General features: G+C 54.6%; 1 protein-coding gene across 6 annotated transcripts in view; it reads left to right on the forward strand.

Moving 5' to 3' along the window:
• Positions 1–388: 388 nt before the first annotated feature.
• Positions 389–25,052, forward strand: part of CD99L2 (CD99 molecule like 2) — a 32,812-nt gene continuing 8,148 nt past the window's right edge. For all 6 annotated transcript variants that reach the window (XM_037408222.1, XM_037408224.1, XM_037408225.1 and 3 more), the window contains exons 1-7: positions 389–501; positions 17,590–17,655; positions 19,970–20,008; positions 21,398–21,493; positions 22,361–22,441; positions 22,682–22,774; positions 24,932–24,994. In XM_037408222.1, the coding sequence (XP_037264119.1) occupies positions 444–501; positions 17,590–17,655; positions 19,970–20,008; positions 21,398–21,493; positions 22,361–22,441; positions 22,682–22,774; positions 24,932–24,994 (496 nt within the window). In that variant the 5' untranslated portion in view covers positions 389–443. The remainder of the gene's footprint in view (positions 502–17,589; positions 17,656–19,969; positions 20,009–21,397; positions 21,494–22,360; positions 22,442–22,681; positions 22,775–24,931; positions 24,995–25,052) is intronic.

Consider the following 25,052-nt stretch of genomic DNA (forward strand, 5'->3'; position numbering starts at 1 on the left):
CCCGCAGCCCCAGCCCCCCCCCCCCCCGCCGCATCCGCCCCCGGCAGCGGCGACCCCGGCCCCGCACAGGCCTCCCGCCAGCTCCCGGCCCTGCCGCCAGCACGGGTTCCCCCCGCTTCGGCGAGCAGCGGCGGGGGGCTGCGCCCGGCGGCCCCCGCCGCACAGGCCGGGAGGGGCGCACCGCGGCCGGGCCGCAGCAACGCGCCTTCTCGGCGCCGGCAAGAGGCGGGCAGGGCACGGAGCCGTCGGGACCCCGCCAGCCCCGCGGCTGCCGCCGGGGCTCCGCCGCCTCCCGGGCGCGCCCCCTCCCCGCCGGGGCCTCGGGGCCGGGCGGCGGCACCAACGGGGGCCGGCAGCGCCGTGAGCCCGCCCCGCCCCGCCCCGTCCCGCCCCGGCGGAGGCAGGCGGCCGTGCCCGCGGCAGACGCGCAGCCCCGCCGCGACATGGCCGGCCGCCGCCTCCTGGGGCTCCTCCTCGCCTTCGCCGCGCTGCTGGGCGCAGGTAGGGCGGCCTGGCCGCTGGCGGCGCGGGGCGGCGGCGGGAGGGGGCGGCCCGGGGGGGTCCCGTTGGGCGGCAGCGGGAGGGGGCGGCCCGCGGACCGAGGAAGGGGGGGGGGTCCCGCGGGGCGCGGCGCCGTTTGCGCATGATCGCGGCGCCGGGCCCGGCCCAGGCACGGCGGAAACCCCCTCCCGACCGGCCGGGGTCGCCCCGCAGGGTGCACCCCCGGGGGGACACCGTGCAGCGGCTGCAGCCCCCCGCCCCCGCCGCGGGTTGGATGCATCCCCCCAGCAGCGCGCAGCCCGGCCCGAGGGGTGGGTGTGGGGGAGGCTCACGGGGCCGCGGAGATGCACCCCGGGGAGGGTCCCTAGGAGGGTGCATCGCCCGGGGGATCGTCACTGGGGGGGTTGCACCCCCGGGGCCCCACCCAGCGCAGAGCACCCTTGTACCGCAGCGGGTGGCGGGACGCCAGGCTGTGCACCAGGGCCGGGCCCCGCCAGAGCCCTTCCCGGGGCGCCCCCTCTGCCCCCCGCCCCTGTCTGGGCTCTTCTCGTCCCCCGACAGCGCCTGTCCCTTGTGGGTCCGTTCCCGTCCCCCGTCCGTCCCCCCCCAGCAGCTGCTCCTGCACAGGTGCCGGACAGATAGGATGCGCCAGCCCGTCGGTGGGTGACAATACTGGCCATTACAGCAGCTCGGAGGGCAGCCTCTGCCTCTGCCTGAGAAAGTGGTGCACCGAGGTTTGCACAAAATGTGCGATGCTGCAGGTATGAGGCTCTGTAGCAGCCTGTGTCGTGGGTAATCCCAGACCGAGAGAGTCACAGAGCTGTCAGGGACGGAGTTTGGGTTTTGGATCTCTGCTGACAGAGCTACGGGATTAGCAGATTCTCCGGGTGACCCAAATTTCTCAGGCTGCTGGCTATATTCTCAATCTTTTTCAGTCCCACCGCTGTTTCTGCAGATTGGAATAGTCTAACCCAGAAACCAGTCCCAGCTGGACAGTAACTGGGAAGATAGAGGGGGAAAAAGCACACTGGGTTGTTTTGGGGGGTGAGGGTAGGTAATTAAAATCAGGGCAAAGCTTACCACAGCTCTTTGTTAGTTTCCTTTAAAAAAACAGCTGTTTGCTTATTTGAATAGGAAAAAAGTCCCCTGAAAGGTTGGACAGAGGAAACAGACGGCAATTATGTAAAAGGCCTTGGGAAAGTTTTTCTAAAAAAAAATCTATTAGCAAGGAGGCACGTATCAAACACCGGTTGGTTAGATGATATTAGCATCAAAATGAAGAGTGAACTGGGCCAGGACCAGCTTTTGCTGTTGGAAGAGATGAGGTTTCCCATTGAGTCAGCCTGGAATTAGTCTCCGTTTGCATGAGGTGCGTACATGCTGGTGCACCTCGAAGGGTAGCACCATGGTCCAGAGTTGCTTATGCTCACCAATTTAGCAGCTACATTTTTAATTTAGATATCTGTTTGATAGGCTGAGCCAAGAGACTATGCATAAAGTTTTAGATTAACATTTTAAAAAAATCTGTTTAGTCGGCAGTAAAGCTATTTGCATTCTGCGCTTGCAACGTGGGCAAAGAAACATGCAGTTCTGTTTCATTTTGGAGCTCTGGGCTGCAGACTCCAGCTCTTAAATATCCTTGGCTGTGTTTGTATCAAAATGAATTTCACTGAAACGTTCATAAATCATTCCCGCCAGCGCAAGGTTTCACAGGTAATTGAACAACATTAAGTTCAGCTCCTGTCTGAGCTGCTTTAAATGGCCTCTCCGTGGAAGTAACTGTATAAAGGTAGGCAGGGTCTGCACTTGCAAGCTCTCCTGCACAGCGTCCTGGTCCTGCTGACACTGGGCACGTAAGGTGCCGGTGCTCCAGCCTTCCCAGGTGGCCTCCGGTTCCTCCCCTGAGGGGTGGTGGCTCTCCCAGCCCATGGCTGGGTGCCTGCTCCTCCATCTGTCTCTCTCCCAAACTCTTGGGAGCAGCTTTGCAGCACCCTGACAGAGGCGCGGAGAGCCCTTCCCCACCTGAGCACTCAGCTGGCCTTCTGGGCAGCGAGGTGGCCTCCCCACCACCATCCCGTGCCCACAGGAGAACATCAGGGGGTGGTAAGCAAACGGGTTTGCAAGGCAGGGCGTTCCACCCCCCCTCCTCAGGACAGCGGCAGCAGAAATCAGATTTCTTCATTGCCTCTGTTTGCTGGCTCCTTTTTTAGCTTCTTGTTCTGAAACGGTCTTTCCAGTGCTGCCAACAGTGGGTCACAGGCAGCCCAGTCTGTTGCAGGCTGGGAGGTTTACAAATGGCCAAGGATAGCAAACTAGACAACAAAACCGGTACTTAGCATGACTCCTGCAGCTCATGTCTGGATCCACCGTTGACACAAGAATAATGTGCCTCTTGGCTGTGGCTGTCCATTAAAGCAGGAATGAAATCCTGCTTATTAATTGAAAAAATATGGTAGGTTTTGGGTTTCTTTTTGGTCAAATTCCACTGTGTTTTCCTCTGTATGTGACTGTGCACTCCAATGTCTGGTGGGCTGTCGGACACAGCCGTGCCACATCCCTCCGCACCTCTGAGCTGCTGTGCTCCCTCCACCCTCACCAGTCTGGCTGTGGGTGCAGGGCTGGAAACAGGAATCGCTCACAGGGCTTCAAGCCTTTTTCCAGTGCTGCTAAACTCCAGCATATTCCCGCAGCGCGGTGAGGGGGGAGAAGCATTAAAGTATTTTGAGGCAGTGGAGGAACCCAAATGCCATGCAAAGCCTTCTTGCTGAGAGCCAGAGGCCAGTGTTCCCTATGCTAGCATGTTGCACGATGTTTTAAATGCATAGATCCATGGCTTTTCCAGAAAGTAGTTACGTTTGAGTCACTCCAGGTTAGCCACATGTTTGTGCAAAATGATAAGGGAAACAGCCAAACAAGAAACTTTCCAGTCATTTTTTTCCCCTCTCGTGGCAAGCCAGTACAGAAACGCACTGATGTGCGTTCACGGAAAGATGGTGTATTTGGCTCCCGAGGTCAGTGTTCTTGCAGGGAGCGCAAGCTTACCTCTTACAGGCCTGGCAGGAAGGGCACGTCCAGATTTTATGCTACACTTTGTCTAAGAAAAGCTTGACGAAAAACTTAGTGACCACAACCCAGCGATAAGAATAGTTGTGCGTGTCCTCCAGAGTCGCAGTATCAGCAGTGACGGGCGACTCTTTGTGTTGACATCCCGTGTCTTAATAAACAGTGTTGCACAGATCACCTCTCCTCTCGAGTGTGACTACAATATCCCACCAGCAATTACAATAATTACTTAAATGTGAAAGTAATATTAGACAGTATAATTAGCTATTTATAACTGTTGCACAGATGGTTGCAGCCACTGCAGGCAGCTCCTTGGCACAGTCTCTGCACAACGGTGCCCAGCCGAGAGCGCAGAGGAAGCAGAGAGGAACCAGCTCTTTTCCAGATGTTTTGCCAGGTGTCCGGGCTGTGCTTTGCGGTGGGCAGCGGTGGGCGCAGCTGGCAGAGAAGGGGCTGCCGGTGCCAGGTGACCCACCAGCTCCGTGCCGGTTGCTTGCCTGGGTTGCTCGCCATGGCTGTGCTGGGAGTTTTGCAGGGAGGAATCGTTTGGAGGAGAAGCAAAAGCCGTGGCTTGGCTTTGCTGTCAAAGCTGGAGATAGCGGTGCTGTGTAAGGTGTTTACCTGCGCTAAAAATCTTTGTTATAATACATTATTATGTTATTAAATTTATAATTACTAGGTATCAGCAGTGAGCTAAAGTAATACATTTAAAGAATAATTTTTACTTTGATAGAGTCTTTAGTACGTATGACAAAGCAAGAGAAGCTAAATTAGTTTTCTTACAAATTATCTCTGATCTTTGAACAAATATGCATTAATTAAATGTGCTATGCCCAGATATTTATGTACGTAGCTTTGGAAATAATTAATTTCCATACTTCTGCTTATATTTTGGAACTTTTTCTTCTACCAGCCCAGTGAAATCTATGCTTGGAAATGGCCATTTAACTCTTTGGGGTTTTTTTCCCCTGTTACAAAAATGCAATTTTTTCCTTAACATCTGTTGCAACTGTTTCAGCCCTTAAAGCACATAAACCAGAAGAGTCTATTGATCTCCAGTGCTGGCTAGAATAAACTTTTAGGACTGCTTGCTTTAAAAATAAATTTGTTTTCCCTTCGAAAAATATCTCTTGGAGTTTTAAGGCATTGACTTTACAATTAACTAAAGGAAAAACTGGGGTTTTATTACACAGTGCTTCTGAAGCCACTCATAACAAAATGTATGTTTAATAAACTACATAACTGATGGCAAAGAGAAAACCTTTGCAATAATTCCTTTGTAATCTGGTTGATATAATTCACTGTTGCTGGAAGAACTTGAATATAGGGCAACGGAAGATGAACATGGCATATCAAAACGCAGAACATAAAAGGGCTTTTTTTGAAAAGGAAACTTCAAAGTTGGGGATCCAGATGCTGGAGTCACTAGCTGTGATTTGGGATGTGAGCACAAGAACACATTCGCTGAGCAAAGGATGCTTTTGTGAAGAAAACAGAGAGCCCCCGTACAAGCCCGTTAGTTGTCGCAAAGTGAGGGGTGAACGCGTTCTGTGCACGTGAAGGGCTTTCGGTGGAGCTGCATAGGGTCAGGTTTGGCTTTGATCCTCTGAAAGCTCAGCCTGCTGGTGCCATGCGGATAGAGTTAATGATAATACATATTTACCAAACTGTCCTGTAGTCACTCCAAAAATCCTTGTCCATTGCCTTCCAACCTTGTCTAGGAAACAGACGATTACTGCAGTGGGAATGCTGGGGCCACAGGTGGAAAGCTGGTGCTGAGTACAAGCTCCTCTTCCCCCGAACACCCAAGCACACGAGCAGCAGCAGCAGGGAGGGAGCGGGCCAGCTCTGCTGTAGGGACTCAGTGCTGGTATGGCATATACACCTATAAAAGCCAGTGAAAGCAAAACCAGAGGCATTGGTAAGATCTTGGAGGTGGCAGCTGAGGCAGGGAGGAGGGATGCTGCACACAGCATCATTCTGCTGTTGGAAGGCTCTGCAGGCTGGCACAGGGTTGTCTCCAGCAAAGAAGGTGCTGGGAAAAGAGAATTGCTCAGCATTCTCCTTTCATTGCCCCATGAAATGCTTTCTTTCCCCATGCACAAAGAAATGCGGATGGAAAGAACCGGTCACGGTTGGAAGAATCTTACTGAAATCCTGCTTCAGACGGAGGCGCTCCTGGCCGGGTGTTCAGGGGTAGCTGCAGCACCGGCTCCTGGAGCGTGGGAGGCAAAGGTTGAACGAGCAGAAGAGGTTTCCAGCCCCAGCCATGGGTGACAGAGGGGGTGCTTGTGCTGCCGAAGGCACGTTAGATCTGTGGTAAGATTTTGAACAGCACATTAATCTGTGACCATAAAGCGTTAACTGCTGACAAACACGTGCTTTTAGGGGTAGGAGCTTAGTGAAAAGACTCACTCTCTGTATCAGAGCTGTGTATGACCTATCTGGGAATAAAGCAAGCAGTTTGGTGGAGCAAGCATCTCTGTGATGACCAGCCACCTCCATTCAGGTATCTCCTGCTGCTGCAAGACCTGGGTCATTTTTCCAGATGATATGATCTGAGCAGAGCTAATGCCAGACCCCATCTACCTTATCTGGAGCAAAAACATGCCCAGGTCCCATCCTGCCATCTGGTATATAGCGTTCCTCTTGGAGATCTGCATAATTTCTACTGCAGGGCCTGAGCGTACCCTGGGGTATGCTCTCACGCTGTGAAGAGGTAGAAGGACCAAGAACTGGAAAAGCTTCCCCCTTGCCCAACACATTTTCCCACCCTGGAGGCTCTTTTGGCCAGAGAAATCCCCATACAACCTGATGCCAATGCAACACCACGCTGAAGAGGTTGCAGCCCCCCAAAGCCAAACCATCCGGGGCGATGCTTCGCGATGGTGCAAGCCTGCCCTGAGCATCCCCCTTACCCCCAGGCAAACCCCTGCTTTCTGACCCAGGGACAGGCAGGTTTCTAACCCGGGTGCTTCAGCTGGGGTGGGCGTTCAGCCTCGCCTCACTAGCCGGGCATCAGCTACTGCTGCTGGTGACAGACTGTCTCACGCACTGTCAGGAGACACTGAGCGAATGCCACACAGTTTGTGTGTGTAATTATTTGCCAGGAAACCAGAATCTGTTATTTCAAAAAATCCATAGGACAGCATTAGGCTTTGAGCCTGCGTGTACTTCTAAAAACGCACGCAGATCCCAATAAGTCTTTGGCCTCATGCAGAAACTAGAGCATTTAAGTGAGGTTAACTATATGTTTGAGGGGAAAAAATAATAATAAAAGAATGGTATATTCCTCCTTTTTCTTTTGTAATGATTTAGATACATTTGCAGAGGAAATCTCAGAGCCGTAACACTTGAGTTCAAAGTAACAGTTTATAAACAGTTGGGTTTTTTTAAATGTTGGTGCTATTCCCTCCACAAGTAGGGTCAGAGGGAGCAAGAGACCTGTTAGATTTCTCTTTGAACACAGCGAGCTTCCATTTTTGTTTAAATTATTTCACGCACAGTGCTCTGGTAATAAGGTGACTGTTCCCCTGGTCATGGGAGGCAAGACCATGTAGCTGTGCACCTCCTTCATCTAGAAAAGTGTTTTATCTCAGGATTAAGTAGCTGTCTTTCATGAATAATCATAGTCATGACATAATTTAAAAAAAAAAATCACGATATCCTGTAACAGAAACTTTTAGAATTTGCTGTGATAAGTTGCCGTTGACTTGAACACTTTTTTCCCCCTGGCAGAAGTATTTCAGCAGAGCTTTCTTACCTGCTTGACGGGGGACCCTGCTTCTGCCCCCTGGCACCCGCGGGTGTGGGAGGCAGGCTCTGGGTGCACACCCCCAGCCCTGCTTCCCAGGGTCTGCCCTCAGCTCCTCTGTCAAAGCAAGCAGCCAAACACCTTCCTGAAAACCAGCCGGTGCAAAAGGCTGAGGGATGTGGCCCAGCTTCCCTTGCTGTGGGCAAGCCAAGAGGGGTGGTCTTGCAGCTGCCGGGTCGGGTGGGGGTGGCTGGCCCAGCTGGCCATGGCCGGTGGTTAAAAATCACTGCCAGGTCCTGCACCACCTGCTCAACATTGCCTCCAGCAGATCTCTGCTGCTGCCTCCTGCTTGGGGCGGGGTGGGGGGAGCACAGCCCCCTGCCCTGCTGTCCCTCCCTGCTGGAAGCCCCTTCCCGTGGCAGGTGGGGGGGGTCTTGTCTGAAGCCAAAGCAGCAGGAGCGTGGTCAGGCGAGAGCCACGCGTCCCAGCGTGCCCGATGCCGGGAGGGCGCAGGCAGCGAGCAGCACAGGCTGGATCCCCACCCGATCCAGATCCCCGGCGTTTGCAGGGTGAGGTGTGATGGAGAGGCGAGCAGGCGGCTGCAGGCGTGTGCCGCAGCAGCGGGCAGGCTGGAGCCCTGCATTGCAGCTGCGGTGACAGGGGACAGACAAATGCCTTCAGCCTGAGCAGAGGGCTGTAACCCCCACGTCTCCCAGAGCCTCCCTCCATCTGTCAGCATCACCCCAGTCTTCGTTGCCCCTACCACTCCGCTTCCGACTTTAAATAGCACAGTATGACAGGAGCAGCACATCCCCAGTGATGAGCCAGCATTTTTACCGTGTAATTCCCTATTTACCTACTTTTAACTACAGCATCTTCTCTTGATCTTTATCTGATGAGAGCAATCTCTTCCCATTGGGAATTGGGTGATAAGCATTTAATCTCCTGCTTCAGTTTTCTTTGGGCTCCTGCTTCTTGGGCTTTGTCATAAGTTGTTCCACGCTGGGTTATGAACAACATATTTTCATGCCACAATTTGTTGCCTGGTTGATAGGCAGGCACCTTTGGCCCTAGGCAAATTCAGTCATTACTTAGCGCATAAGCAGAAATCAGAGGGCTGATATGAACATACCTGGTGACGTTTCTGGATGGACGGCATGCAGGAAGGTGAAAACACCCCAGTTTTCAGCCCTACACCCACCACAGTCATAGGGGGAAAAGGAACTTGCTGTGTTTTCTGACCTTCACTAGGGATCACAGACGGAGTGAGCTGCGGTCCATGTTTCCCACACAGTGCCTGGTGAGGGCCAGGGGCAGCACACCGGGGTACAGCTGGTGCCAAGGCTGCCCCCAAAGTGGCTCCAGCTCTAATCCTGCCTCCTGCTCCCAGCCTGCCTTTCCCTGGCACGGCTGGGTGTCATCACTGCCGCACAAGGCTGTGGCCACCTGCCCCTGGCTACAGGGAAACCAGGCTGGTGCCTGCTGGGGAGCAGGGTCACAGCACCCCCACACCGCCCCTTCCTTTGCTGCACAAGCAGTAATCCAGTCCTCCGGCAGACCCCTGCACATGGAGGGGGGCAAACCCGAGTCCTGGATGACACTGTTGGTTCTGCTGTGCCCTGAGAAAGCCACCTTTAACCATTCCCTAACCTGCACAGGGCAGTCAGTGCTCATTTCCCCTCTGCTGCTAGCAGGGTAGGTGGGGTCTGGGAATAAGAAATGTGCCATCCGCGTCCTTCCCCCTTCAGGTATAAGAAATTGCTTTTCCTTAAAAACACCAAAACCAATGAACAGTGAAAGAGTGAGAAGAAGAAACACTCCCCTTTCCCATCAAATGCACCTTTGGGTTATTGAGGATTACCTGGAGCATTTTCCTAGGGAGGGTCAAAGAGCTGCTCTCTAGGCTCAGCAGCAGACATCCCAGGAGGGCTGGAACAGGCTGAGGTCCCTCTGCCTTTGGCCACAACAGCCCTGTACCCAGCCCAGGCACAGAATGCTGGGTATCATCCCATCCTCATCTCAGACACAGCTGTGCTCAGGCTTTCTCTACAGAAGGAGAAACCTTAAATACTTGTGCTCAAAACCTTCCAGCCTTGTGCTCCTGATGCAATTAATCTGGGGCTAATTGGAAGTAGGTTTTGGCAATGCTGTGGCCAAGACCTCTTTGACACAAGCCTCAAATAACGATTATCTTATTAAAGTTGCTTAGGAAACATCACCTGGTTTATGTGCAGAGATGTCAGAAACCTTAAAAGCTGTGAGTGCTGATACCAAAGAAAACCATTTCGATTGGCTTCTTGTATTGCCCGAACAGGGCTACCTGCTTTCTGACCATGCTGGGGTGGAAGATCCAGTGAAATGTTTGTTTTTCTGCTCATGGAATCAGAGAGAGGATGATGCTGGAGCCAGGCTTAGGGCAGACCCCATCAGCAGCTGCTGGTCCAAGGCATCCCATGGGAAACCCTGATGCGAAGCTTTTCCTAGCTGTGGTAGTGCTGCCCTTGGTGGGCTTTGCTTTTCCCTCCGAGCTGTAGAGGGTTCCTGCTGGCACCTGGAGGCGTCTGTCTGTCTGTGGTGGGGGGTACTGCTCTGGCTGGTGCTTCTGGGGAGCCTGGGGTGCATGAGCGGGTCAGGGAGCTGCTGGGCTCCTGGAGCTGAGGGCTCCAGCCCAGCCTGAGGCAGTGGACAGATGCTTCATCCAGCAGATCAAGCCCTTGGCGGTCCCTGCACACAGCTTGGCGCTGCTGAGGACGTAGCTCGTAGCACTGTGCAGCCGTACTCCTGGGGTGGGAATCACACCATAGGGGATGCAAGGGCCCCTCGCCATGCTGCGAGCACCGGGGCTGCGGCCGGTGCCCTGCCAGCCTGCAGGTACAGGACGGTCCCCAGGGCACTGGGGCTCCTCCGTGGCCTCGCTGCTGTTAGACCGACTTCTGTCGCATTGCATGGCAATGGTTGATGCGATGTGACGCATGGCCCTGGGCTGGGCACCCCCCCGAAACAGATATTGTGTGGCTGCCTCTCAGCACGTCACCCCCAGGATTAGGCCGTCTTTGGCAGAGCTGCGGTGTCTCGAGGCCGGCTGGCGCTGGCAGCCCCCTCCCACTCACAGCATCACGGCGATACGCCGACACTGGCAGAGCAGTGAAACTGGTGGAAACGCTTCGTGAATTTGCTTCTTCCCATCTCGGTCTCCAAGCATATGGAGAAAGACCCTTTTGCCATGCTCCTGCGGCCTCCAAGCTGGTGGCTCTGCACTGGTTTGAAAAGCAAAACCAACTGGCAGTAACAGAACCATTCCACTAATAGCCCTTCTCATCTCATTTTTTTAATAAAACATGGAAATAGAGTAATCACCAGCAGTCTGAGTCGGTGAGCCTGAGAGCAGATAAAAGAGAAATGTTGGCAAGAAGGAGAGGAAGTTGGCACAAGAGCTTAGCACGAAGAAACTCCTCTGGATTCAAGGGTGATTTCTGCCCCTCTGGGAGCTGGCTAGGTGGTCGTAGAGGTTGGTGGCTTTGGCGATGGAGGCTGGGTGGTCGTGGAGGCTGGTGGCTTTGGTGGTGGGAGCTGCCATTACTCCAAGGACAGCACAGGGGGAAGCAGGGCCTCTTCTCACATACCAAAATTCAGGAGGAAGAGGCCAGCACCTGTCCTTAGCTCTCAGCTTCCAAGGTTTCCTTGCAGCCTCCGTGCAGGCACACCTGGTGAACACTGCGGGATCTCTGCAAGCCGGTTACCAGATGCAACTGCTGGGAAAGGGGAGACGAGGGCACTTCCCTCTGGAGTTTTAAATCTTGCTGCAGAGGAGTGAGAAAGGCTGTACGAGGTGGCAGCGGATGAGAAACTCTTCCCTGATGTGTTTTTTGTCTGGTCTCTGCAGTGAACTGCTGGCAGGTGCTGGTGTGGCACTGGAGGCTGAGCCACCAGCTGCGCCGGGGGCTGTGGGACACCACAGGGTGTGAGGGGCAGCGCTGCTGCTTCCAGTGCTTTGGGACCAGCTTGCGGGTCTGTCCTTCCACCCGCAGTGGGGAGGAGATGTGTTCACACCATCGGGCAGCCCTCGGCATGGCACAGGGCAGGTGGGCACCACCGTCCCTTGAGCATTCATCGCCTGGCGGGGCGGCTCCCATCGAGGGCTCACCTTGTCCTGCTCACCAGGACGGTGGCCTTTCTGACCCAGCCCCACATAGGGGTGCTGACGGTGTCTGCTGAGGAGCCTGGAGGCCACCAGATGCAGGCTGGTTTTGCCGGTCAGATTTTCCTTGCCACCTCCACCACTCCTGCAGGGTGCCGAGTCTATCAGGTGCTGCCGCCAAATAATTTAAATTGACATAAATTTGCAACTGACACCTGCTTCTTGTCCGCCTGCCCTGGTGCACAGCAACACGGAATTAACCTGTGGCTTAAAACCCCCAGCGAGATCCGCTGCGCTGAGCTGCAGGGCAATGCTGCCCCATCCAGCATGCCGGCCCGGCTCATCCCACCGCTCCGGTGGCCCAAGGAGAGGGCAAAGCGCGGTGGCGTGGAACCCAGGTTCCTGGCGGGGACCCGGCAGTGCTGGCACTGGGGGCGATGGAGCCTGCGAGGGTCACGGTGGCAGCACACTGGCTTTAGCGGAGGCTTTTAGGCATTTCCATTAATAGGTTTCAAACATAACCACCATTAGTCCCTCCACAAAGAGAAAGTCTTCATTATGCAAATTCTCATCTTAAAGCTTTATTCATGTGCTTCCTGGCAGGCTTTCCTTTAATCTCAAGAGCAAGATTGCTTGGAATTACCATATACCCTTGTTAATTGCATTAAAAAAAAAAATTCAGCAGAGGTTGTTTTCACCATAATCAAGAGTGATTTTGATTAGTACTTCTGGAAATCAAAACGTTTCGCTGGTAATGGAGAACGAGGATGGCAGTGTTACCTCGTCACCTGTGAGGAGCAGGGGCCACCCCAGCTGGGGAGCTGTGTCCCCCTGCTCTCGCCTGGCCGTGCCACAAACTGGGGCCATGTACCCCTGGTGTCAGCCAGCGGTCCCGCTGCCACGGTGGGTACTGGGGGCTGCACTTCTGCCCCACTTGGCTTCCTGGCTGAGCCCTGGCACCTGGGCTGCCGGCAAGGGTGTTTGTGCAGGGGCACGTCCCTGGGCAGTCTGTCTTCCCTGGCAGTGGCTGAGGAGCTGGGGGAAGTTTAGAGCCTGCTTTTCAAGGCAGAGCTAACTTCAGGAGGAGGCCTGTGCTCTGGAGACAGCCTGGGCATGTCTCGAGAGAAGCACAGCTGCCATGAAGCTGTACTGACCCGCCTGGCCCGCCAGCGCTGCCCCCACAGACTGCCCACAACGTCCCAGCGCCGAGGGGCTCTGCTCTCCCTGCGCACACGGAACGCTGCTTTGGTCTTGGCGGTCAGCGAGAACTCGAGGTTTACAAGCAACCTGGCATTAGCAAGTCAGTGTCCCGTGTGTTTGACTTGGTGGCTGGGGCTGTGCCCAGGCAGTGATGGTAGCGAGTTCAAAGCTCTGCTGTGTGCTGCCCAGCATCGCTGCACTGGCCGGCAGCAGCACACTGTCCTCTGCTCCAGCAGCGGTCCCTGGGGACCCCCGGTGCTGCCAAAGATGCCCCAGCTGCTGCAGAGCAGACCCGCGCCCGCGGAGGAGCAGCCATGGGCTCCCCGCAGACCTTTGGGGCTGTATTTTTGCTGAGACAGCGGGAAACGCCACTGCGAGGATGTGGTCAGGCACCAGCAGCGTGACACGGCTCCACACCCAAAGGACCTCCCAGCCCCAGCCCCCTGCCCAGAGGTGCCGGTGCAGCTGTGGGTGCCCTGCACAGGGAACCACCTGCGTTTGCCAACACCGACACCTTAATTCAGAGCCAAAATGATGAGGTTTGGTCACTGGGGAGGACCCTGGTGATTTCAGTTACCTTGGCATATGCTTTCCTCCTGCTCTCCCACCCGCTGCCCACCGCGTCGCTCCTAAGGTAGATGCATAAAAGTCAGGCAGTTTGAATTACTTTCCATTGCCCTTGTACCTGCTTTGCATTCTCCCGTAATCTCCCGGGCTGTCAATCTCGTACCGTTGCGGGCTCTCAATTCCCAGGGAAGCTAAACACATATATATTGCACAAAGAGATCCGTGGGCTGGCACTAAAAATGGAATACACCTCGCTCTGAGTGCTGCAGACAGGGTGCAATATAGCAATATACTGGGTGTGAATTACGATACTGTAATTCAAGCTTTGTCAAACAGTGGGGCTTAATTAGAATATATATATAATTGTAAAAACTAAAAAGCTGACGAGTACAATTGTGCATTTGAGCTGCCTGCTACAGAAAATAATGAGGAGAGAATACATTAAGGCACAAAACCCTTCTACCTTCAAAGAGCAGCTAGCTCTGATTAAAAATACCCCCGGCAAGGCGAAGGGAGTTGGCGAGAGGCGGAGGAGCCTGCGGCGCCAGCTCGGCCATAACTCTAACCTCTGTTTCACAGCCTCCACCCGGCACAGCTGCAGCCTTGGGGTCCCCCCACCTCCCCCGCTGGTGCTGGGGGTTTCGTATTAGGTACTGTGACATGTCCCACCTTGGTTTCTTTTGATTGTCATACTAAAGAAAAATAAGGAGAACATGTCTTGTTTGCCCATCCCCCCCTGCCCTGGACCTGCAGTGGATGCTTCAGTGCCCTTGGCCAGCCGGCATGACACGCAGGGCTTGAACCACCTCCCAGCTGCCTCTAGGGATGCACGTTTTCTCCCAGCAGCCAGAGACAAGATCTCTTCCAAGGACCCAGTGCAAGGGTGGTCAACATCCCCCCCAGCCCTCAAACTAGCCTGCTAACCCCAGCGAAGCTCCCATACTGCTCCCCAGCACCGAGCAACCAGCGGAGGATGATTTTGCATGCCGGTGGTTTTGTATTCTTGTAACAGGTTGCAGGCGGCGTGGGTGCGTCCTTCAGGGGAGGTGAACGCCAGGGCACGCATGACCCTGGCCACATCACAGACAAACACCTCTGCAACTCAGCAGCGGGCTGCCTATGAACTCTTGTATGTAGGAATGTGCCTCAGCTTCTTCCGGAATGTATAAACCCCTAATATTAAAGATACTCCATGCTGCGCGTGGGTTCCTGTCAGAGGATGGGCTTTGGGAGCCTGGGAGACCCGATTCTCCAGTGGTTGCAGAGCGGGACTGGGGCCCCAGGAGCAAAGGGATTTGCGTGAGACGATGCAGGGAGCAGCAGTGCTGCCTCCTGAAAAACTGCGTTTGTAAGGTAAACATGCGTACTGAGAGCCGGTTGGGTTTTAAGCATCTGGCTGTGAAGTGCTGCATTTGTTACTGCTTAATAACGGAATAAAAGAATAAGGCGGAGAGCGTTCAGCTCTTATCTGTCGGAGTGAGCAGGCAAGTTTGCATGCCTTTGACGGCAGCGCTCAGTTGTTGATCCATAAAAGGTGTAATACGTCTCCATAACACCCTTTGCATGAAATAAAGATGTTGTCAGCTTCAATTAACTGGCAATCTATTATTAGTCCCTGCCAACACCTAAGGGATTCCTGGGTTTAAATTGCCCTGGAAAAGGATATCGGTTTGCCATGGGCAGTGGTGGGAAAGCCCTGGGAAACAGGCTGTGCCAAGCACTGCAGCTACTAGAGAAGATTTTAGTGGGTGATTCAGTGCGTTGACAGGTTTCCTAAGTTTCACGCGGGCTGCCTGCACGCCTCTCCCCGCCGGTGGGGATTCCCCTTGGGTGCAGCTGTAGCCCAGGCACGTTAGTGGGTTTACATCAGCCCTGTGAGGGCAGGGGGCTCTGAGCACCTTTCACCCCCCTGGCCCCACTCGTGTGCCAGCCAGCGTTTTGATTTTGGAAGCGGCACCCTCTTCTTGCCCTGTGGGCAGAGATGCTGGGGGAGCTGTCACCAAACCCAGGGTGGTGTAGGTGCTGCTCAGCCAGTGGGTCTGGTGAGCCCCCCGAAGCCAGGCAGGGGGGACCCCGTTCTTCAGGGCACTCATTCCCTGCAGGGCCTGTGGCCCCACTGGTGGGGCATCTCCATGCAGCCCCCCCACACTCGCAGCCCTTCAGCAGAAGAACGGGTGAGCTGCACTCACCCCCACGGCCGCCTGCTCCCCCTCGCTTGGTATTTGGGCTCCTGCACCACAGGTGAAGCGCAGGGAGGATGCACTAACAGCAGGGCTCGGCACGCAGCAGATCGGCGCCCTTAACATTTACTTAATCACAGAGAGCAGGAGTAGAGCCGGGGGAGGGGGGGAGAGGCCGAAGGGATGGCTCCTAGCATACCAATGCGAGTCTTGGTGCTGCCACTATAACCCTCCTGCCAGCTCGCCCTGCCTGCTGCGGAGCCAGGGGGAACTGAAATGAAACACGGTGACAGCGCATTTCCCCCAGCCGGGTTTGTAATGCTTCTCATCCCGCCAGATGTGCTGCCGTTTCCCCTGTCCAACTTGGTTTAAAGACAGTTTAAAATGGACGATAATGACAGAGCCCTGCTGGTTCCTGAAAATCCAGTAAAGGTTGTGGAAAAAGCCACACTGGGAAAGGGAGCCTGCATGAAATTGCTGGAGAAGCAGGCTGGCCACAGCAGTAATGAGCTTGTGGGATCTCAACAGGGACATGCTGGTGGTTCAGCAGCAGCCCATGCAAGTGCTAGAGCTGGGCACGTGTTTCTTCGGCACCATGGATGGTCTTGCATGTTCCTTACTTGCTCCTTTGTCGTGACACACCGCTTGAAAACCCCGCAGCTTCGTCCGGGCTGTTGGAGCGGGAGACCATCGCCAGTCTCACGGTGCCAAAATTCCCCCAGCAATAAGGCCCAAGAGGCAAATATTTTGGCAAAGGGTCGGAGGGGTGTGCGGGGAGGCAGAGGGTGCCAAGCAAGCCAGGGGCTCGTCCGCACGCCTCACACCGCACATTTCACCCGGTGACTGGGCTCCAGCTGCAATGGGGCATCACCCTCTGCCAGCCGTTCCTCTGTGCTCCCAGGGGAAGTGGCATCCTTCATCTCCATGGGGAACGCAGCCGTGGGCTGGGCCCTGTGTTACTTACACACACACACCCAGCAGTAGCTTAACGCCGAGCGCCTTGCCAGGGGGGAGAAGCCCATGGCACCTTCCCAGCCACAGAGCCTGCATTTAAATCACCCTCAGGTTTGCCGAGTGTACATTTAAACAGACGGCAAATAAAACGAGATGTGATGTGTGAGTAAGTGAAACCGGAGCTGGAGGTGTTGCAGTACTTAGTGACCACTCTCGGTAGAAGTTTTTCACCGAAATGCTGATACCTGCTTTCTGATGGACTGGTGCCTTCCCATTGTTATTGTCCTTGTCAGTAAAGCTTTAAATTTATTCATGAAGCACACTGGAGCTCAGGTGGCAATAGCTAAATCCATTTAGCAGTAGGAATAAGAGGAAAGCCATTTTAATGTTCTCTTGCAGTGCTGCAGTACTTAGCAAACCCAAAGGATATTAATTACTCAGCATGCTCTGAGATGTAAAAGCATGAATTTATCAAGACAAATACATTCAGAACTAGGGTAAGTCAACAGTAATTAACGCGATGCAAAAAAAAAAAAAAAAAAAAAAAAAAAGACAGAGAAGGGAAGGATTAGCTGGCCCTATCGCAGGAGAGCACGGCATAGCGCCGAGTTATCCCCAGGATATTATAAAGTGACTGGAGTTGTGGCGAGGCATCTCTAACGTAAAAACCTGCCTGTGTCTGCCAGGTGTGTCCCTGGGACGGGGTTTGGTCCTGGGTTGCGTTACCAGGGCAGTGATGCAGGCGGTCTCTGAAATGCCAAGCTGCGCATGGCAGCCAGCAGCAGCGGTTTCATACGAAGCCTTTGATGTTGGAAGGTGCTTGTGAAGAAGAGGTGCATAGCTTTTTCTGTTTTTCACTGAATTTGTCTGCGCTGTCCCAATGTTTTCGTGGTGTTTAGCAAATGTGTAATCGTGAGCACAGCCACAGATGAGTGGCAGCTCAAGAGATGAATTGGTAGGCTCTCCTTGACAAATTTAAGCATAGCATGTGTTTTTATACCACATCCATTAGGGCAGACAAATGGAAAATCCAGAGATGACTGCTCTGCAATTTAACAGTCACAGCATTCGGAGAAGGCTGATGTCTTCCTCATCACCGGTGATGGGTTAGGTTTGGGAAAAAACAGCAAAAAACTGAAGCAATTTGAGCAAACAAGTCTAGCCACGCCGTATTTAAAGGTATTTTACATTGTGTGGAGCGAGTACAACCAGTGCTGGTTCTTTGTCTCCAGGTCATGGGGATGACCCAGGTGACTTCAACCTAGAAGATGCCCTGTTCGGCCCCAGCACCAAGCGACGTAAGTCACATTTATTTGTTCTTTTAAAGAGGAGGAAACATACAGACGTTAATAGCTGCAGTTTGTTCTTTGGGATCTGATGCTGGCGGGAGGGTGGTGGATATGGGCTGCCTCTTCCCTGGGGAGACGCAGTGGCTGGGCTTGCCAACAGGTGGGATGGGGGATAGTCCTGGAGAAGCTGGTTGCCGACCGTGTGTGCTTCGCTTTCCGATTCCCGTGAGCAAACCACAGAGGCACACTGGTGCTTTCACAGAGCAATGACACGGAATGAATGCATCTTTTTGGCTATTTTGCATTCATTAATAACACCATCAGACACGACCCCGTTTGCTTGGAAGCTAACGCAGTACTGCTCTCCTTCTGCAGCCGGTGAGGGCAACCCGCCGACCTTGCGGGGCTGGGGCAGTGCCGGGTCCATCCCTGGTCCCGCTGCAACGTGGCACCCACGGAAGGCAGACGGCGTGTTGGCTGGCTGCTTCGCTTAATTTCAAGTGTAACCCATCAGCCAAAGGAAGCTCATTTCTGAAGGGGGTGCCATGCTGAGGGCGTGCTGGGATTTAATATTTGGCTTTGAAATAAATCATTTTTATGTAGGTTAGGGCCGGGCTGTGCCGCTGAGGGGACAGCAGTGCCTGGCAGAGCTCAGCCTCAGGCCTGGCAGAAACAGGGGTGAGGGCAGGGGGCTGGCACCACCCTGGGGGGGGGGGGGCATTCAGCGGAGCAGCTCTCAGTTGGCACCCAAAAGAGACCACTGAACTGCCCGCGGTGCAGCCGATGGGAAGGGGCTCGTCTCGCACCCCAGGGCATGTAGCACAGCTCTCGCCTGCACCAAGGGCTGAGCCGGGTGGTCTGCACCCAGACACCCCCTTTGCTGCGGAGACACGGGGGAGGCGTTGCAAACACCAGTGCCCAGGACCCCTCGCTGCCTGCCCCCCACCCCGTGCACCCAGGGTGACCATCCCCAGACCCAGCGCCCAGCTGGGCAGCAGCGGGGAGCGCTCTGCAAGTGACACCGGCCTCTGCCATCACACAAAATACACCTGCGAGTATTTAAGCGAAAGCTAGAACAGGGTTTGAAACCGTTACTTTGCAGTCTAACAACACACAGACACTTGTGCTGTGTTGTGTTGGAGTTTACAAGGAATAAAGAGCCGGGATGCTCCGTGCATCTCTCCTGTGGCGTGCGGGGTTCAGCGGGAGGGGGATGGGAGACCGTGGGGTATCAGACTCGGTCACAGCTCCGAGGGATCGTATCTAGGATTTTGCAAGCCCTTTACTACAGTATGTGGAGAGACTTGGTTAGAAGTGTCTAACAGCCACCTCACGCAGAGGGAAAGCGGCGTTTCCCCAGGCCGGAGCCCCAGCTGTGAGCCAGGGGAAGAGGCAGCGCTGTCCTCCCAGCCCCCCCAGCTGCTGCATCCCGCTCGGATCTTCATCGCATCAGCCCCGGAATAAAAGCAAGCAAAGGGTCTGGAGTCGGGTCACATCAAACCGTACCGGCACACTGGAAATGAAGCCCAGCAGAAGCACTCCAGTATTCAGAGGCGCAAATGGAAATTAATGGGAAGAGAGCAGCCATAACTCTTGCTCATAATTTATTCATATACTTGGTAATTCTAGCCACTATTAATAGGTAGTGTTTTACAGGGGGTGAAAAAAATTAAAAATCAACCCCTCTGAAAGCTGACTGTAGCTTTTTTTAGCCCAGGAGCATCCAGGGGAGCTGGGATCTGAGTATTGGGGTGTCACCAAAATTCCTCCAGCTGATGGAGAACCTCCCACACATAATGCAGTACTGGAAATTACCTGTCATTTGACTGACCAGCCGGGCAGGGGACAACAAAACACAGGCAGCTTACTCTTGTTTTCCATGCTGTTCTGTATGGTGTCTGACCTTACTTTCTTTGCTGCTGTCTCCAGGAGTCTTAATGTGGAGCAATTTCTTACAGCTCTCCTTTCCACTTGGTGGGATGCTGGCCCACTGGGATGCTGGCCCACTGGGATGCTGGCCCACTGGGATGCTGTCCTGCCAGGATGCTGGCCCACCGGCCCCAGCTGCGCCCTGCAGAGCACCGGGCTCAGCCCTGCACGGTGCCACGGCTGCTCGCCCCGGCGCACAGGGGGTCCTGCTCCCTGTGGCCACACATCCTGGGGGGGAGGGGGTTGTAGCTCTGAGCTTACAAATGCAGAGCAGCGATGGTCAGCTGGAAAGCTCGTGGTGAAACCTTTGCTATTTATTCTCAAACCAGAAGTGAAACATTTTCGGAGATGCCCATGACCACTAACATTTTCTTCCCTGTCTGTTTTGTCACAGCCACTCCCAAGGGTCCCAGAAAGCCGGCAGGTGGGGCAGGTGAGACCTTGAGTGCATATCGCTTAAGCACAGCGCGGGGTTTGCTTCCCACAGGGGTTCGAACCGTGCAAGCCCCCCACAGGCTGTGCCTGCACAGCTGGGTGCTGCTGCCTTAGCAGAGGCTTTGGGACACTGCCACTTGCCCGTGAGCAAGCTGGTGCCAGCACGCAGATGTGCACTTCTCCCGCACGACCAAAGTAAATGCAATATTGATATTTCTGTCCGTGCTGAAGGCGAATGGCAGTGGAGCATTTATGACCAAGGCTAAATTTCGCACACTTTGCAGTATCCTAATGGAAAAGACACAAATCATTGCTCAGCTATACAAGGGCTTTTTTTTCTGGCTGCATGGCACCTGCTAGCTTTCCTTCCAGGAGAGAGCCCACAGGATATTTTCCTTCCCTTTTTTACTCCGGGATAACCCTGACCTCCGCAGGAAGGCCCAGACTGGTGACATTTCCCCATCCAGGGAAGAATGTCTCTCCGACTCTTTGTGCCTGTCAGATGTGCTGGCTGGCCGGCTGCACAGCATCTGCCCTGGCTGAGGAAGCTCCCTTAAATACACCCGGGTTTCATTACTGGCAGCTCCTCTGGCTCAGTTCTGGCCAAACATACTTAAATATAGTGCGGTCACAAGAGCTGAGGGTTGCTCAACCCTGCCAGAGGAGCCTGAAACAAACTGCGGTGGGGAAGTGCTCAGAAGTGAATCCACGTGCCCCTGCATGAGGATCTTGGCACAGATTTAAGCAAACCCGGCTGTCCAGCTCCTTGGCCTTGGTGGTCTTTGCTGGGGACAAGAAAAGCCAAGTGCCAGAAGCACGTGCAGGGCTTCACCGTTTGGATTGCAGCCCGAACAAGAGGCCATTTGATCCAATAAACTCTCCCCGGGAAATGGACATGTGCCGAGGCCAAGGCTTTGTCTCGGCAAGTTTCTGCTGTCCCCGGGAGCGCTTTTTGGATGAGCGATGGCACCGAGGGGCTCCTGCGGCGGGTTCCTGTCTCCTGGCCCCTCTCCCATGCGTGGTCTGCTCAGCCCAGGGTCACTCACAGGCAGCCCTGCAGGGAGCAGAGCGGGTCCCAGCCACCGGCTCGATCCCCACAGCACCTTCTCATCTGCACCATCTCTCAGGTCTCCCCCCAAATGCATTATTTGGGGCTGCTCGGGCCAGGGGTGGGCTGAAGGCTCTGCAGCAGCTTGTGGCTCAGCAGCAGAGTTGGTTGGACACTCTTTTCAGCTCCACGCTGACGTGGGTGCTGGTGGGCTCCGGCACAGTGCAGCATCGCTTGCACGGCACCTGCAGAGCTGCCGCGCAGGGGATGCGTGCCGAGAGCCTCACACTGTCCTCACAAACGGTGGGGATGTTAACAATCCCTTCTCCTCTGCAACAGACTTTGATTTGGCTGATTACTTTGACACCACTCTGGAGACTACCACCAAACCAGCCAAGCCAACTCCAAAGCCCTTTCCCAGACCGGGGAAGCCAGGTACTGCGGAGCTCCCTGCGCCGGGGGAGGGTAAATACGTGCTCGCCTGTGGGGCTGCGGATGTGGGAAGTTGCTCCCCGAGGTAACCAGGAGCCATCCCGGTAGCTGGGAGGGGGATCAGGCATTGACAGATGAGCTCCAGCAAGTTTTGGCTACCACCAACAGGTGACTTTTAAAGGTGACCATCTCCGCCTGCTCTGCTATCATAGCAGGGTCAGCAGAGATGCTCCAGGGTCTCGCTGACATGCCAGGATAGTTGGCACCAGCATTTCACCTTCCTCCCTCCCTCGCTGCCCACACACCCCTGCCTGAGCCGTATTGAGGGCTTTGTCGAGCAGCATTTGTAAAAATTTTTAACCAGGATGGAGCTGTTTGCTGTTGCTAGGTGGGAGATTCCATTGCTGAAGTAGCACATCCTTAAGTATCTTTCCGGCAGTGCCTGGTCCTGCTCCTGCGTGCCGCAGGCAGCCGGCAGGGATGGCACGGAGCTGCCCTCGCGGAGGCAGAGCTCTCACAAGGGGGATGCAGCCTGTGTCCCACCGGCAGCGTGTTTGCAAGGATTTTCCTGGCAGCCTTGCTTGTCCCCTTCTGAAATTCAAGCCCCGCTGACACGTGCCCTGGCGCAGGGGATCTCTGCGAAGACACCTGCTACCCACACCGAGGGCTGGAGCATCCCTGGGGCACCGCGGGCAGGGGCTGCCCCTGGTGTCAGAGGCAGCTGAAGCTGTGGAGGAACCAGAGCACTGAACCACCCCAGCACAGCCCCAGCATCCCTGCAGGAGGGGGTTCCCCTCCCAGCGCTTGTCCAAATACACGTTTCGAAGGGTGACATCATTTTGGTCTCCTTTTTTTCCCCGCTCCCTTCAGATAACAGCTTTTGGGATGTCATCCGCACCACCACAACCAAACAGCCAAAAACTACGAGGGCCCCCCCCAAGCCTAACCCAGGTGAGCACAATCTGCTGAGCCCCCTTGGCTTTGCCCTGGCTCTGCTGCCGGCACAGGCAGAGGCTTCAGGACGTGCTGTGACGGTGGCACTGCCCCTCCTCCCACCATTTCCAGCCTCTAGACTGTTAGTAAGACACCTTGAAAAAAAGCCCAAACCAACCACATGGCAGACATTATTTTATAATTAATCGCAGAGCTCTCCGGCCGGTGGCCAGCACTAACGCCCGCGTTGTTTTCTAGCAAAGGATCCTTTGGATTTTGACTTGGCTGATGCCCTTGATGATAAGAATGATGGGAAAGATGCTGGGAGGCCGGACGTAAGGCCAGGTGAAGGTATGTTGACTTCCCCTCTCCATCCTGCTGGCCACCCGCCGTGCTGTGCCCGGGGACCTGCCGGAGCTGCCGGGGGAGCAGGCTCTCCCTGCCAGGCAGGAGCAAGCAGGAACGGAGGCGCTGCCACCAGCACCTGCTGCCTGTGCCCTGCCTGCACAGGGAGAGGGATTTTCCGCAGGCAGGTCAGTCCCTTCTACCCGGGCTGCGGGGAGGGAAGGAGCCCCTGCCTCGGCGGTCCTTGGCGGAGAGGGGCTCTGCCTAACGACCTGTTGCCTGTCTGCAGGTTTCTTTCCCGGGGTCTCTTCTGACCCATTAAATTGTGGTGATAGTGTTAAGTTCCCCCTCGTCCCCATACCTGACAGCTATTTAACCGAGGGCATGTGCTGTTGGGGTTCGCAGCCATTGCCAAGACATAAATCTAGAGCAGACTTAAGTCCTGGCATAACATACGCTATGGGCTGGGAGATTTTTTTTTCCATCTCTAAAATACTCCAGTGAATGAATCATTTGTCTATGAGCATTGTTCCCTTGAGCACTTGAGCTAGAAAACAGACTTTGCACGGCTAGTTTATTGATGTCGAGATGGCCGTATACCCTGCTCACACGTGTAATTAATAGTCACATATTTTATTAGATTGTATTAACTAGGTGACTTGTCTGCACTTTGATATTCTGGGCTTGTTGAGGTTTCAGACTCCTGCAGGAAAGGTTGAGGTGTTGAACCGCTGGAACGTGGCACCAGTCACAAACCAGCACACGTGTTCCCCCGGCATTGCTGTACCCTGGACTGCCTGGGACTTCTCCAGGTTCTGGCATAGTCAGGGTTTATTTTTCTTTTTCAACTCATTACTAAGCCCATAAATCTGTTTTTTTGTGGTAAGCTGGTGAATAAGAGCGTCTTTTCCAGGCTGTTAAGGCAAAGGTAACCCTTCCCAAGGCGCAGCATCGGAGAGGGAGCCTTTTGCTGGCTCGGCTTTGGGTGCCCTCTCCCATCACACGCCTTAGTGCACCCCGAGGGTCCCTCTGGGACCAGAGCCAAGGGGTTCAACAGCTCCGCTCATGCAGCTACTGATTCCCAGACCGTGTTTCTCAATGTCCCTCCTGCACGAATTAAACATTCCCACTACAACCACGTCCAAGATAACTTTTTCACCTGTACTGAGATGTGCTGGCGCTCAGTTCTTCCACTGGAGCTGCTCTGTCCCTCCAGGGAGGAGGCGATTTGGGTCCCTGCCTGTGGGACCCTGCTGCCTGAGGGACCCCGGGCCAGGCTGTGCTGCCAGGGGCTCGCCGGAGGCAGGGCAAGGGCACCCCAGTCCCCGGCACCACAGCCACCATGTGCACAAACCGCATCCTTCTCCCTCCTCCGCTGCCAGCCAGGGCCGAGCAGCCAAAACACCTAATGAACTTCTAAATACGTCCATCATCTCAGTTAAAAAAAACAACCAACAAAACTAGTAGTATTTAAACTTTGAGAGGTATTTATTTCAAACTAGACTCAAAGTCAATTATGACTTCTTTTATGAGCTTAAAATAATTTGGGGTTAAACATTTTGTTAACATTTGATATTTGTGAGAGAAGCAGAGCTGCTTATTGACCAGTCCCTGTTCTCGCAGGGGACAGAATAGCTGGGAGCTGCTGGTTTAAATGGGTGTGCAGACCCCTGCTCTGGGCCCTGCTGTACAGAAAGCCCCTCACAGCTCTTTAAAACAGCTGGGGAGTTTTAGAGAAAATAATCAGATGAATAGAGCAGCCTCCATCAGCCCAGCAGAGAAACGTTTCCCTGGGAGCAGGGGCTTGCAGGGGGCCACCCCCACCCCAGGTGCGTGATGCTCGCACGTGACCCCCACCCAGAGTACCCCAAAAGTCCTGTTCCCAGCCCTGCCCATCCGAAGGCACTCGGTTTTGGGGATCCCTCTCATCCCAAGCAAGCCACACGCTATTTTTCCTTCCTGCTACGTTGTTTCCTAGGCAGCTCTGGCTGCATTCGCTGCGTCAGGAAGGCGGCTCCAGTGTTTTGCTGGGCAAACTGGGCTTTACACAGGTGGAAGGGGTGAGCTCCCCCACCTCTGCAGAGCACACGTGGAGCCTGTGGCAGGGGGCTGCGTGCCCCTTCGGGTGCCAACCACCATTTGTTCTTGCTGTTATTTTTAAAGGATTTTCAGACGACGACCTGGCCAGCATTGTGGACGGCGGGTACAGCCCGGACAAGAAGAAAGGTAAGCAGTGACCTATACCCCTTCGTCTGCTGTAGCTGCTGCAGCTTGGGCAATAATC

Source organism: Falco rusticolus, chromosome 14 (assembly GCF_015220075.1).
Source record: "Falco rusticolus isolate bFalRus1 chromosome 14, bFalRus1.pri, whole genome shotgun sequence".
Lineage (NCBI taxonomy): Eukaryota > Metazoa > Chordata > Aves > Falconiformes > Falconidae > Falco > Falco rusticolus.